The 14806-nt window shown below is 48.7% G+C and overlaps 1 protein-coding gene across 1 annotated transcript; it reads left to right on the forward strand.

Moving 5' to 3' along the window:
• Positions 1-349: 349 nt before the first annotated feature.
• On the forward strand, positions 350-14523 carry UNC119 (unc-119 lipid binding chaperone). Its single transcript, XM_086624749.1, has 5 exons — positions 350-470; positions 10869-10982; positions 11889-11991; positions 13327-13499; positions 14364-14523. The coding sequence occupies exons 1-5, from the start codon at positions 350-352 to the stop codon at positions 14474-14476; spliced, it is 624 nt and encodes a 207-aa protein (XP_086480875.1). The 3' UTR covers positions 14477-14523.
• Positions 14524-14806: the final 283 nt, after the last annotated feature.

Genomic DNA, 14806 nt, shown 5'->3' on the forward strand with positions numbered 1-14806 from the left:
GACGGGGTGGTTATGGCCCCCGCATCCCATTGTGGGTGTTTTCCCCTCCTCCCAGGGTCAGGAATAGGGTCAGTTCCCCACACCACCTGCGGTTCTGGGGGGCTCCTGGGGCCACCTCTGAGCTCTGTGCCCCGTGATGGGAGTTTGGCGGGGGGCGCTCGGAACCCCTCGGAGCAGCCGCCGCGGGGGGGGCGGGAAGCCGTATGTGTGTCCTTCCCCCACCCGGTGCTGGGCCGGGCGGGGGGCGGGCCGCGGGCGGGGCGGTGATGCCCCTCCCGGTGCGGCGGGGCCGGCGGCGGCGCGCAGCGGAGCCGGGGCCGCTCACACCGGCGGCGGCGGCGGAGGGGCCATGAAGGTGAAGAAGAGCGGCGGGGCCGGGGCGGCGGCGGCGGCGCGCACCGAGGAGGAGCTGGGCCGCAAGGCGCTCATCGGGCCCGACGACGTGCTGGGGCTGCAGCGGGTCACCAGCGGTGCGTGCCGGGGAGCGGGGGGGATGCTGCGGGACGGGGAGGGCCAGGACCGACCCGGGGGCGGAGGGGATGGGGACCGCGTTCCTCCCTACGCTGGCGAGGGGGAGCAGGGGGAGCCAGTTCCCCCTTCCCGGGGGATGAGGAGTGGGGATGCAGTACCGCAGGGGAGAGGGTCCGCCCCGGGGATGCGGTACTTCTGGGGTCTGGGTACCACCTGAGGACCAGGGACTGGCCCTCCTCCAGGAGATGCCCGGACCTGAGTCTCAGGGCTGGGGATGCTGACACCCCCCACCACCCGAGGGATGCCTGGGGTCGAAGGTCAGTGGTGAGATGCTCCTCGGTGCTCTCCCCTCACTGTTCTCCTGTGTCTGCCACCTCTCTCCTGTGTCAGTGTCCCAGCACGCAGGACTGGGCCAAGCTGAGCCCCGAACCTGTGCTTATAGCGGTGGGGCTGGTGGGGCGCAGGCTGGATCCGTGGTTGCAGCATAAGGGGGCTTCACTACAGACCCATCCCACAGCCCCTCCAGTTTCTCCTTCCCCAGTATAGCACTGCTGGTCTTCAGAGCATCCTCAGGGGACGGCAGGTGCGGGAGCGTGCTGGCTGAAGGGTTTGTTGTGCTTGGCAGAACAGCTCTTTTGGGACCAGGCAGCTGCCCACACGGTAGGGGCAGCGGTGTTGGACCTGTCGGGGTTGCAGCACGCTAGGCTGGGAGACGGCTCATGCCTCAAGCCAGCCTGGCCTCAGCAATGCCCAGGGGTGGTCTGTCCCACTGCCCCTAAAAAGGTGCTTTTGCATGTCCTGGGACCTTTGGGTCATCTCTCTGTGGGCAGCAGGTTGGGCAGGGGACAATAGTGCTGGCAGGGAGGAGAGGGCTGGCCTGGGTGTCCAGCCGTGCTCCTCGGCCTTGGAGCGCTCTGTGATGTGGCGTTAGAGCAGGTTTCATGTCGCAGGCCAGGGCTGTGTGGTGTGACGAGCCCCGGGGAGGAAGGATGCGGCTGCGAGCGTTGGTGCGTGCAGGCAGCCCCTGGGCCTGCCTGTGGTGAGTGGCACAGAGGGGTGAGCGGAAGGGAGGGCAGGGGGAAAGCCCTGCAGGAACTCAGTGTTCACCCTCAGGAAGGAGCGATGGAGGCTTCTCTGAAAGAGGGGCTGCTGGTGCTCAGGGGTGTCCTTGGGTCCCCTTCTCTGAGCTGAGGTGCTGTGATGAGCTGCAGCAGTGTGATTCACTGCCCAAGCCCAGAAATCTCCTGCCGGTAGCAGGGAGAGCTGTGCAGCAGGCGCTGAAGCATGCTACCGGCATACTCGGAGGAGCAGCAGTTAGATGGTGAATCCAAGTGATGGCTGAATTAAGCGTGCTTGCTTTATGGTAGCTTGCATGTCCCTGCCTTCGGCGGTGCTGTCTGGAGGGGCTGCAGGCACATGGCCGCCCTGCACCGTCGCTCCTGCGGCATGCAGACCTCACGTGGCATCACGCCGGCCAGTGTGGATGGTGCATGGCTCTTGCTAAGCACTTGTGTTCCCAGGGCACAGGGAAGGCTGAGCTGGCCACCTGGCTTCAGAGCCAGGCTGGGAGCGGAGCTGATTGTCATCTGCCTCTTCCAACCATGGGGCAGCATGCTCTGGAGCACAGGGAAGATGTGAAATGCATGAAAATGTTTTGTTCCCCTCCTGCTATGAGACTTATTGATGTGAGGATAGTGCAGGGGGTTCTGGATGGGTCATGCTGAACAAGAACCAGGTGCTTGATGAGCCATGGGTAGTGCCTTCCCATGGAAAGTGTATGCCTGTCCTGCTGGGTACATGGGAGCCAGCAAATGCTCTCTGCACCTGAAATCCTCAGTGTGTTTGGGGATACAGGTACACAATACATCCACGATGAGCATATTGTATCTTGTTACCTAGGAATATTTTGCAGCACCCCTTCTCAAGCTCAGTTTTCCACTTGGTGGGTTTAACACAGAGAGGAAAGACAGAAGAATGTTTTTCTGATCCTTAACATGTAGTGATTATTTGGGGCATTCTGTGCCCTTTTCTCATTTCTGTGCACCACAGCAAGCTCTTAAAAACAGATTGCCCAAAATACCAACGTGAAACCGTTCCAGTCTTCTCCTCCAAGTGGAGGGTGCTGCGGGAAGGATGAAGGACCAGATTGTGGGAGAGAAGTTCATGGCTACCCCAGCCCCAGCCTCTCCCATGGAGATGCTGAGTCAGGGCAGACACGATGCCCTATTTCAGCAATTCTGGTTTTAATGCCCAAAGTTGTGGTGTTCCAGACAGTTTGAAATTGAAGGGGAAGTTGGTGGTGGGTTGCAGCAGAAATGTCCCTGTGCCCTGGATGTCCTTTCTTGTTCCAGATGGAGTATAATTCATCTGTATCCGAACTCATGGGCCAGTAACACCGTAGCTCATGCTGTCGAGGGACTGCGGATAAGCTGTGTGCTGCCCAGGGACCTGCCGTGGTCTGGCCACGTTTTAACGTTGTTTCAGCAAACAAAGCCCAGGATAAACCATGTTGGAGGAGGGCTTGGAACTGCAGGAATGTGTGTTTTAGAAATGCTTACACCACGAGTAGCCTGTGTGTTTCTGAGTGGCCTTCCAGCTTGTGTCAGGAGAGGCAGAATCCTAGATCCTGTATGGAGTATGGTATGGACCCAGTGACAAAAGGGACTTCTAGCATGGCTGCCTGTGGCAGCAGGGCATCATGCTCACACCTGCATATGCCTGGGTTGTGTTGATCTTGCAGATGCTCTTTTGTAGCCAGAGTTTGCTGTCTTGTGCTTGCTCTGCTGCAGAGCTCCTTGATGCTTCCTGATATACCGGACAAATCTGCTGCCCTTCAGCTCTGGGAGAGTTGGGTCTCTGTGGAGCCAAACTGCTGCTTGTGGTTGCTACTTGTTGAGCAGGCAGCACGCGAGCAGGCTGCAGGTAGGCTGTTAGCTCTGCCCTGGCATTTGGGAGTAGGGAAAGCTCTTGCTTTGGCATCAAGAAGCACAGCTGGCCTTTCCTCTTCCAATAGGCACAGCTGAAAATTGACCAAATGTTCACTGTCTCAGGCTGGGAAGGTGGAGGTGCAGGATGTGGCTCTGTGGCAAAAGCACACTTACTGCTAACCCAGAGAAACCCCGTCTGTAACCAGCCAGAGGAGCCAGCTGGGCTCTGCTCTTAATGTGCTTCTAATAAGCTTAAAGGGGGAGTTGTGCAAACTGTCCTGCATACGCTGTGTCCTTGCAATGTTAAATTCCCCAGCAGCTCCAAGGCCATAACGTTTCCAGGCACCCTAGAGTCCAGCCTGACGGATCTGGGGTGCTTCCCTGGAATATCCAGGCCTTTTGGCTGGGCTGGCTCTGGTGTTGCTCCAGCTGGATTAGGTGTAAGGCGAATGAACCATTTTCTTTGCAATTAGCAGGATTTGTTACTGCTCACACAACTGTGGTTATGAAAAGAGGAAAAAACTTACAATGTGATTAATTTAGGATTAGTGAAGGAGCAGGGCAAAGCTGGGTTCAAATTACAATTAATTACTGAGGCAGCCAGAGGATCGGAGGAGCCTGTCTGCAGTTATTGGGATGTCGGTGTCGGCGAATGCCATGTCGTGCCTCGTGGAGCCAGCTGAGGAGCTGAGGTCTGTTGTCCCCGGGCACTGTCCCTCGTGTCTTTGACCACTCTGCAGCTTGCAGCTTTGCTGGGTCACACTGTGCTACTGCCACGTTAGCTGCAGGGCAAGGTTAATTCAAGCAGAGCTTTAATTTCTTCCTCCATCTTTGGGGTTAAGAGTCATCAGCAGAAAGATGGTATTACAGCCCCTGTAATGCCATCCTCTTTTGCCAGGGAGCAATAGTACCAGCCTTCAAACAGAAAGGTAACGAGGCGAGCTTCAGCCTCAGAGACTGCCCTGCTTATCACAGCTTCGGGCACCTGTACAGTTTGTCTGTAATACTAGGTTAAAGCTTGTATTTTAAGCTTTGTTATAAAGCTTATTTTATTTTAGCAAACAAAAGGGTTAAATAATTGATTACATACGTGGAAACAATTACAAAACAAAACCTAAAACCAAGGAACACACACTTAATAATTTCTGAAACTAATCTCTTTCCTGAGCTGTCACTTAGGATTTCTCTGAGACTTCTCTTAGTAGCTTTAGCTAAAGGCCAGCTTGGCAGCGGGCTGCCTTGATGGGTCAGTCAGGGCACACCCTTCGTGGGTGACTTTCATACTCGTTTCGCCGTAGCGTTAATGGGAAGCTGATGTGCATGAATCAATCTTCAAAGCTGCTCCTGGACCATGGCTTCCTTTTCCTTCCCCAATTAATCGGGAAAATTTACTGTAGTAGCAGCTCTGATTAGCTGGGGGTGTTAGTGAGGAGGTTAATGAATCACTGTTCTGAGTTGTCCAGGGCTGTGACGCGTAAAAGTGTTTTGATATGCTGGTTCCTTGTGGCAGAGCGATGTCCCAGAGCTGTGTCAAGCTGCTCTCACCGTGACTCCTTTCCTCAGCCACACCACATATGTTATGAACCTTTTCAAGGCGTTGTGATAACGTGCAACTGGAAGTGTTGTGTAGATGAAGGTTTTTTTTCAGTTGTCTCACTGTACAATATGGACTGTTAAGATTTCCAAGGGCAGCACACATGGTGCGTGTGTGCCGCACACGTGGTGCCAGGTGGGCAGCTGAGTGGGTGGGCAGCTGAGCGGGTTCCTCCAGCGTTGTGGGTTTGGGCCATCCCTGGTCTAAATGGCAAAGGTAAGAGGAAAGCTAGGGGAGTCAGTCTGGGAGTTTGGGCAGGACCCAATTGCTTTGACTTAGCCCTGTGTAAGAGCAAAGCAAGCCGATTTTGATAATGTTGTGCACGTGGTTTCAGACTTTGAGTGCAATCAGCATGAACAAGGAGGCAGGAACTGGAGCTTGGGGGCCTTGGGGATGGGGGGAAGAGCAGCTCCATCCTTCTTTAGCAAGGCCTGCAGGGCTGTGATCAAATTAATTGTGAGAGAGTGAAGTCTGGAAAGCTCTAGCTTAAAAAAAGAAAAAAAGGTGAGCAGGCTGTCACAAAAGGCAGAGCCTAGAAGGGTGGTGAACCATGCGAGAGGACTCGGTGCGTAGTGTGGCAAGGCACGCTGCTGGGTGGGTACAGCTTATGGGCAATGGGGACCTTTGCAAACACTCCAGCTCAGAGCCTGCTGGATGCACCCCTCTGCTTCCTTCACAGTGTTGGTCAGTAAGTGTGCCGCTGCAGAAGAACTCCCATGGGATCCTCCTGGAGTGAGATTTTTCCACTAGGGCATTCACAGCAGCCTAGTTACTGAGCTAGGTGGGGTGAGGGGGACTGCAGGTGCCTCCCTTCCCGTTTACCCCTGCTATCTTTGCTTATCCAAACCCCATGGCCTTAGAAATGGGATGGCATTACAGGGGCTGTAATATCATCTTTCTGCTGATGACTCTAACCCCAAAGATGGAGGAAGAAATTAAAGCTTTGCTTGAATTAACCTTGCCCTGCAGCTAACGTGGCAGTAGCACAGCGTGACCCAGCAAAGCTGCAAGCTGCAGAGTGGTCAAAGACACGAGGGACAGTGCCTGGGGACAACAGACCTCAGCTCCTCAGCTGGTTTAGCTCGTTTCTCTGCCTCTCTCTTTACGGGACTTGAACTGCTGAGGCAGAGGGCAGGAGAAACCGTTCAGTTTTTTCTTTAATTGAACTCAGGTTATCTAAGCAGGTGTATCAATACTGCTTGAAACTTGCCCTGCCTTCCCCTCGAGGTCCTGCACTCTGTCCTGCGTCACTGCTCTGCATCTTCACCGGGTTCGTGCTATTTTCACTCGCTTCCTCCTGAGACTCTGCAATCTGATAATCTCCTAATCTCCAGCTCCTTTCAGTTCGTCTGCAGTTGTCTCTGCTTTATACCTGGCTTATGTCTCAAGAGTCGTCTTCAAAAATAGTTTCTGACCTTGTTGTCTAACGCATGTTAAGAAATAGCTATTTGGGGCCTTCTCATTCCCCAAATTCCTGTAATTGCCTGTGTTGGGGAGAGATGTCCCTATTACAAGTCATTGTTGTTGCATCAGTTTCTTGTACAGCATCCTCCTGATTTACACCCATTTTCAAGATCAGATTTTGAGCTCTTTCCTACCCCAGGTACACTCTGCTTTCCTTTGTGGGCTATTAAAGCCCTAAAATAGGAGCTGCCCGATCTGAGCTCAGACCGTCTGATGAGCACTGCAGAAATATCTGTAGTGTCTGTGAGAGGGGACACGTGCTTTCTCCTGGTTGCAGAGAAGACGGAATCTTGAAAGGAACCTGACAAGGAGCTTTAACCCTGTTGGCCATGAACTCCTCCTTTTGATAAATTGTGCCTGGTGGGGTGATTGCAAAGGAAACCTGAAAATATAGGATCGACTTTAAGCTTTCTCTGACGAGGATCAAACACCTAATCTCATCCATAGGATAATTGAAATAACAGGGAGAGGGCAGGAGGAGAAAGTGCCTTCATTAGCTTTCTTCTTGTATTATCTAGTGTTTTATTACCCCTCACCTTTTGTGCTCCTTTGTAACACCAGCTTGCTAAAATACGTGGCTGGAAATACACACCAGGGTTCACAGTGTACCATTGTTCACAAGAGAATAGGCAGTGCCCGCTGTCATTGTCTAGGCTGTTTTGCTGGTTTCTTTTGAAATCCTGGTTGTTTTCGGGAGGAGAGGAAGGTTTCCTGGATGAGAACCAGCTCTTCTCTGGATTGGGCAGCAGAGGTACCACTTCAGAACTGTAAACAGGGAATGAGCATCCGCAGTTTCTTATAACAAAGCTAGGGACCTCTTAACAAATGCCTTGCTGCAGGTTGCTGTTTTGTTTTTTTTTTTTAATCATTTTTCATACAAAAGGAATATGAGAATTCGTGAAGGAATCCATTGTGTCTGGCTCAGGAAGTCCACCACCTCTGCTTCTTCCTGAGACCATCACCGTGTTGCTAGTTGTGCTTCCAAACTCTTCAAAACCATGGTAGATCTTAAGATAGAAAATGTCTGGAGTAGTGGGGAGTTGCAGATCTTTGGGCACGATACGGAGATTATAGGAAAGAAGCTGCAGAGGCACCAGCAGGAATAGTGACATGTGAGAGAGAAGCAGCTGCTCACACCAGGCTTGGGCAAGTTGCAAGAGTTTGCTCTTTGCTTTGAGAACAAGTTCGACTCGTTGAGCTCTTTCCAGATGGAGTTTGGGTATTGAGGGCTGGGATATGGCGATTCACTGGCTTTAGGAAAGAGTAGGAAATGCTCCTCTTTTGTGACCTGTTTTTGCACTGCTTAATGTGGGTACTTCAGGACAAAAGCCAGTCTTTTGGGCTTCCTAAGACAGTGCTGATGTGTCCCTCCCTTAGTCCCTTGTTCAGAGTGTGCTGTCAGCCCTGAATCAGGTGGATATTGAAGGCTTGTTCAGGGAGATACCATGATTGTTTGGTTATTAACAGGGAAACAACGCAACCTGCTTCAGGGGAAGTGGAAGAAGCGAGAAAATGTTCTGTCCTGAGAGACCAAAACTCCCTTTCTTGTCATGATCCACTTCACTCGATGGAGGTCTAAGCTGCCTTATGTCTACCTAAAATAGAATGGATGCTGCCTCCGTTTCCCAAATTGTGGTGACGATGAATTAGGATAATGAAAGCAGATGATACATTTAAGTGCGTCATGGAAGTGTGGGCAACTGGGCCCTACAGTAATTTAAAAATAAGTATGTATGGGATGAGATTAGCAAATTTGACAGTGCTCAGCTAAGCAGAAGTATCTGCCAATTGCAAGCAGCTCATTCCCAGTAAGACCTTCCAGTGTAGCTGCAGGCTTCTGTTATGTATGAGGAAAAAACCAGCACGTGGCTACTTTGATTGATTTTTTTAACAGGAATTGCAGCAAGCAAATTTAATGAAGACTGAGAGGAATATATATATCCTTTTTATTTTTTTTTTTCCCCTGCTAGGAGACTGGACACTGCCAGAGGAGGAAAAAACACTTGATTGCAGTACTCTGACAGCTAATCTTTCCAGATGTCACCCAGTTAGACACACAAAAAAAGGTTTAAAATATTTTCAGTGCAAAAAGACTTGGAAAATATAGTGCAGGGGGGCAAACGTCAATGAGCAGGAGCCTGGTGGGGATTCTGCCTGGGGTTTACTCTTCTTCGGTGGCTCTGCTTGGCTCTCCTCTCCTCCAGATGAGTCATGGACACTGTTACTGCAGCAACGCTGCTGCCAAGCAGGGGGAATAAAGCTGTTGCCATGGTGCTGGATGGGCAGGAATTCTGCAGGAGGAAAAACACTTAATAATTAACTCACAGACAAACGCAGCTTCAGATTTTGCCTGCGTGCTCTAGGGAAGGTGTCTTGGGCTCCCAGGCGACCGCCAGCCTGTTCTGGTACAGCCCCTTGCCTTCGTGGAGAGCAGCTGGTCCGAGCGTGGCCGTGGGCCGAGGGAGGCGAAGCTGGGACTGTGGGAAGCTGCGCCTGCTTCTGTCAATTTGTGTTTTGCATGCGACTGCTTGGAGCGGGGAACTTGTGGGATGGGTTAAGAATCTAGGCTGGCTGATGTGTTAGAAGCGAAAATCATGGTGTAATTGCAGGACATTGCTAAACGTTGGGGCTTAAGGCAAGGAGTTGGTTTAAATTTCTTGTCTCATCTCCTTGGCTACTGTTAAAGACAGAAAAGAAGATTTTGTGCAGTTCTTAGGCTATTTCATGTAACAGTAGGCTTGCTTTGTCTTGTTGGAAGTAAAAAGGTTGAGCTTTTATCTTGTTCTTCCTGATAGCGTGGGTGCTGGGGTTAGTTTTTCTTTGTATGGTGTTCATAGGGAAGAGAAACCTCCCTGCCAAATGCCAGAGATGCTTCAAACACTGTTCTCTCTCTTAAAGCCCAGTTCCTCTGAGCATTCGCTGTCTGGTGGTGATGATGGAGAGCAGTAAACGTACGTTTAACACGTCTGTTTGTTGTACCAGTGGGCACTCCGACAGTGCTCCAAGTTAAGGCGATTTGCAAAGAATAAACGGCTTCTAGGGGTTGCTAGATGTGTGGTTCATGCTCAGCAGTGCCTAGGAGCAATCTTCCGGAGTGCTGACTGCAGCTATCTTTGTCTCTCACTACAGAGGGGCCTGATTTCTGTAATTACAGATCCCAGCATGAGCGCCTTGCTGTCTGGTAGTTGTGATGAGTAGCATTTAGGATGTTTTCTTACTACACCACAGCAATCTTTTATGAACTCCTTATCTATGGGATGTGCTAACCCCTGCCCACGAACCGTAACCCCCAGCCATAATGGAGGTCCCTGATTCGTTATACCGGCGCTGAAGTAGGGGTTGTAATGGGCAGGAATGATCTCTGAGTACACTGTTAACTTGTTTTCATATATTCGATGAATAAGCCTTAAGTGGATGGCTGGATTTGAATTTTAGAAATAGGAAAGCAAACAGAAATAAGTGATTAACTCAGACTAACAGCAGGAATTAGTAGCTGAGAAAGGGCTTAGAATGAGAATGTTGAAGTATTACTTTCACCTTAGGACCTCCAAAACAAGTCTCCTACAACATGCAGACACACAGTTGTTCAAAAGCTATCCTGACTTGTGTACATCCAACATTTATTTAGATCTGTCAGGATAGAGCAAGTTATTGGAGCTGCTTTCAATCTGTGCTTATATGTGCAGTGAAAATGAAGTACCACTGCTCTTTCCCCAGAGAGGCTGACACCCAGGCCAGGAAGCTGTCTCAGGGCACAGCAAGGCTGAAGCCAGAAGTGATGACTTTGGCCCAAAGATACCGCCTCTGGTGGAAGCAGGGAAGTGCTCTGTTCCCAGACTGTTTTCCTAATACAGGGAAAGGCTTCAACACCGTTTTCAGTGCTAAGGAAAAAAAAAGTCCTTGCGTGGGACAAGCGTAGGTGGAGAGGAGGCCATCCTTTGTCTGCAGAGGGCTGGAGATAGGGGAGGTGGCACAAGGGACGAGGACACTCCTGTTCCAGTTAAGTGCAGGCTTAGTGCTCACAAAGCTGCTTAGCACTTGTGTTCTGCCAGAGGGCAGTTTTTAAAACAGGCAAAGCCTCTTACACCGAAAAGGCTGGGATTTGATGGAGGTGCTGACCATTCTCAATGCTCTGAGGGGAAATGGATGCCAGAAGATGCTGGCACAGGATTGGAAAAAGGTGATGACCTCCGAGTGCTGGGGGAGAGAAGGCTTTTCCCTGTCCTGTCCAAGCAGGGCGGTGTGTGTTCAGAACTGGGACTGTCTTCATAGACATCAGTTTTGGATTAAAAGCAGGGTAATAGTCAAGGTGCATTTGGGCTGCTTTCGCTGCTGGTTGTGACCTCCAAAGAATAGCCAGAAATACCTGGTAATTCTGGGCAGCCTTCATTTGAATTTGCTTTTATCTGCAGATTATTTGTGCACTCCAGAGGAAAATGTTTACAAGATAGACTTCACCAGGTTCAAAATCCGGGACATGGAATCTGGCACAGTCTTGTTTGAAATCACCAAGCCAGCAGCTTCAGGTGAGCGCACAGACAAAATACTGTTTTCATGAACAAACAAGTGCTGGTGTCTTCTTTCTTTTGCCTTTTCCCACTCCTTTTACTCAGTACATTTCACAAAAATAGGAGATGCTCTCAATCACAAGAGAGCTAGAGTCCCATCTTGCAGCAGGAATACTATTCAGGGGTCCCTTTGTACCAACACAGTGAACAGAACTCGTTGCTGCTGTGTTCTTATGATCACCATCTGTGATGAGAAAGGACAGATGGATGTTGTAAACAGAAGCAGAGGAGAAGGAGGAGGTCACCGTGTGTTCACTTCTTAGCTTTTCATCAGCTAGAGTCCCCCTGTACATAGTTTAACTGTCAGTCTAACACCTTTCACTCAGGAGTCAGGAAAATGGTATTTCCAAAAGGGAGAAGCTTTGTCGATTGTGCAAATTAGACAAACTGAAAATTTGCCTTCCCCCTAATTTTTTAGGTGTTACTCGTAACCATTAAAGTGTTACCTGTTGCCAGTGGCAATAAAAACCCAGAGCAACTGTTCTTTCCCGGATCCAGCACTCTTTTCAACCTTCCCCATGTCCCTGCAGATGAGAGCAAGTTTTCTGTAGCTTAGAGATAGCAAACCAGACACTACGGTGAAGTGGCTTGTTCAGAGTCACCCTGCAATCCCAAATCAGAGGTAGGAGCAGTAAGTCACTTCAGAAGACAAGAAGTGTCTCAAACCATAAGGCCATCTTGCAAAACTCTGAGCGACCGGTAGCAGATGCCTTAGAGAGCACAGGAAGAGGGTAAGCACATCATCAGGCTTTCTCAGAATAGTTTCCTGGCTTATATGACTCAAAAATGTACGATCGCAAGTATTTTCACTGGGTTTCTGTTTCTCAGACGACTGTGACGGAGTTTTACTTTGCGCTTTTCCAGAACGTGAACACAATGACAAGAAGGACATTGACCCCAATGCTGGACGGTTTGTTCGCTACCAGTTTACCCCAGCTTTTCTTAGACTTCGGCAAGTGGGAGCCACGTAAGTAACTGCTCCCGTGCAACTTTTTCTAATATAGGAAACAACTGAAACAAACAACTTTTGCTTGTTGATCCTGTCAGGAAGTTGCTGTAATAGGGATCTTTTGTTATGATGAGGATCTCCAAACATCTTTGCTGGATGCTTTGCTTTCTCTGTTACTTTAGTTTGTTCATTCACCTCAAGAATAAGCATGGAGTTAAAGAGATTAATGCTAAAAGGGTCAAAATAGGGTGGACAAACTACCCAGATACTCCAGCTCTTTTCTGCACATTATGGTTTGTTTGTCAGAGGCTCTGCCAGCTTCAGAAAATGTGTCTGCAGCCTTCCACGTTGCATTCCCCAAAAAGCATTAATCTATAGATGCACGTGAAGTAATGTTTGACACTTTACGTACCAGAAAGGTCTTTGACGTCTCTGCTCTCTGAGACCGACCCCCCCGCAGTACTGCGTTCAGCTCAAGAGTCCCCAACCTAAGAAGGACATGGAGCTGCTGGAGTGGGTCCAGAGGAGGCCGTGAAGATGATGTGAGGGCTGGAGCACCTCTGCTATGAAGACAGGCTGAGAGAGTTGGGGTTGTTCAGCCTGGAGAAGAGAAGGCTCCGGGGAGATCTTATAGCAGCCTTCCAGTACCTAAAAGGGTCTACTAGAAAGCTGGAGAAGGACTTTTTGCAAGGGCGTGTAGTGATAGGATGAGGAGGAATGGCTTTAAACTGAAAGAGGGGAGATTTAGGTTAGATATAAGGAAGAAATTTTTTACAATGAGAGTTGTGAAACACTGGAACAGGTTGCCCAGAGAAGTTGTAAGTGCCCCATCCCTGGAAGTGTTCAAGGCCAGGCTGGATGAGGCTTTGAGCAATGTGATCTAGTGGAAGGTGTCCCTGCCCATGTCAGGGGGGATTGGAACTATATGATCTTTGAGGTCCCTTTCAACCCAAACTGTTCTATGATTCTATGAACTTGTATAAAAATCCAGTACAATAAGGGTTGCCTACTGAGGGATCTAGTGAAGTGCCTATCCAGTATAGTTGGAGGAATCTTTTCTTCACTGAAGATGAATTTAAGATTGTAAAATTGTCTTGCATGTCCTGTTGTTTGGTTTGTGTTTTTTTTTTTTTTTTAGTAAAAAGAATAAAAAAATAGTATAATCTATGATTTGTAATGCTGTGTTGTGTCCCTGTAGCATGCTTTAAGAAAAAGAGGAACCGATTCTTTGGTGGGTACCATTACTTCAGATGTTTGGCTTTTTTTCAGAAGATCTCTCTTCTACCTTTCAGGAATGGTTGAAAATCTTGCTTAAGCAAGAAAGTTCATTTCAATCTTATCCTTCTTTTTCAGGGTGGAATTCACAGTAGGGGACAAACCCATTAACAACTTCCGCATGATTGAGCGGCACTATTTCCGGGATCAATTGCTTAAGAGTTTTGATTTTGAATTTGGGTTCTGCATCCCCAGCAGTAAAAATACTTGTGAGCACATCTATGAATTCCCACAGCTCTCCGAGGATCTCAGTAAGTGCTCTTGAATTACTGGGTTACCACAGAGTGATGTTAATCAGAAGTGTTTTGAGGAAGCCCTTTCTTAAGAGGGGCTCTAGAAAGGGGGTAGGGTAGAATACTTCCAGGTAGTTTTGTATTGGTGTTAATGTGGATTTTGTTGTCTAGTAGCATGTGTCTTGTCACCTACCAGACAGTTGCTTCTTTTTTTTTTTTTTAATTTAGAAAAGGGAAGCTTCAGTGTTGGGGAGAAAAAAAATAATTGTTGTAAAACAACCAAAAAATTAAAAATAGGTCCAATAAGTGGGTAACTTAAATGTTACATTCTGTTTTAATGATTGATCTGCTATATTGATAGCTTGAGAGGTTTTAGTTGCAGTATGGACATAACTTCTCTCTCCCAAGATACAATATCATCAATACTAAATCTGTGTGACTTTGTGTTCTTTACAACCCCTAATTGTGTGTCAGTGCTGATTTTACAGTCTGGGGAAAATATAGCGATGCTCTGCTGCTTACTTATTGTCACACCCAAACGAATTTCTTTTGAGTTCACTGTTTTATCACTTTTTTTCAAACAAAACAAAAAAACCCCCAAACCCCAAACTCTAGTGTGATATTGTTTTGAGGTTAGGTAGAGCACTGACACTTTGTATGGTGCCTTAATATATTTGGATGATGTTTGAGTTCTTTAAAAGATACTGTCAACGAATGGCTTGGGTAGGTTCCTGTTTTGGTTTTTCACTTGAGAGTTTGCCGCTATCTGAGCAGTGCTCCTAGGCGTGACCCAAACCCAGTGCAGAGTGTTGCCTCAGTAGGGCTTCTGTGCAACACCATTAATTTTTAATTCTTTTTTTTTTTTTCTTTTTTTCCCTGCAGTTCGTGAGATGATCCTTCATCCATATGAGACACAGTCGGACAGTTTCTACTTTGTAGACAACAAGCTTGTGATGCACAACAAGGCAGATTATTCATACAGTGGAGGACCTTGAAAGCCAACCTTCGCTGGCCTTCCCTTTCCTATCCAAGTCGTCAGGGATACCAACACCTTCAGTTCAGTTGTCTACAACGTCAACTGGACAAGGATCCACAAACCAAGGACTCTCTGCCACAGTAGGAGTTTCATGACTAAATTTGCCAGTCTCATCTCTTTTGAACTTTGAAGCAGACCCAATCCTTCAGAATTTTAAGCGGTTCTACAACGCTAAATGATCTTTGGATACCACTTCCCTAAGTTCTTTAAGCGTCTGCATTGAAAATGGCCTTGTGAGAGAGACCTGGGGGATTTTGCCCTAATTCTGCAGATCTGTGTTCTTGCCCTC

The sequence above is a fragment of the Tauraco erythrolophus genome, chromosome 21 (genome assembly GCF_009769465.1).
Source record: "Tauraco erythrolophus isolate bTauEry1 chromosome 21, bTauEry1.pri, whole genome shotgun sequence".
NCBI lineage: Eukaryota > Metazoa > Chordata > Aves > Musophagiformes > Musophagidae > Tauraco > Tauraco erythrolophus.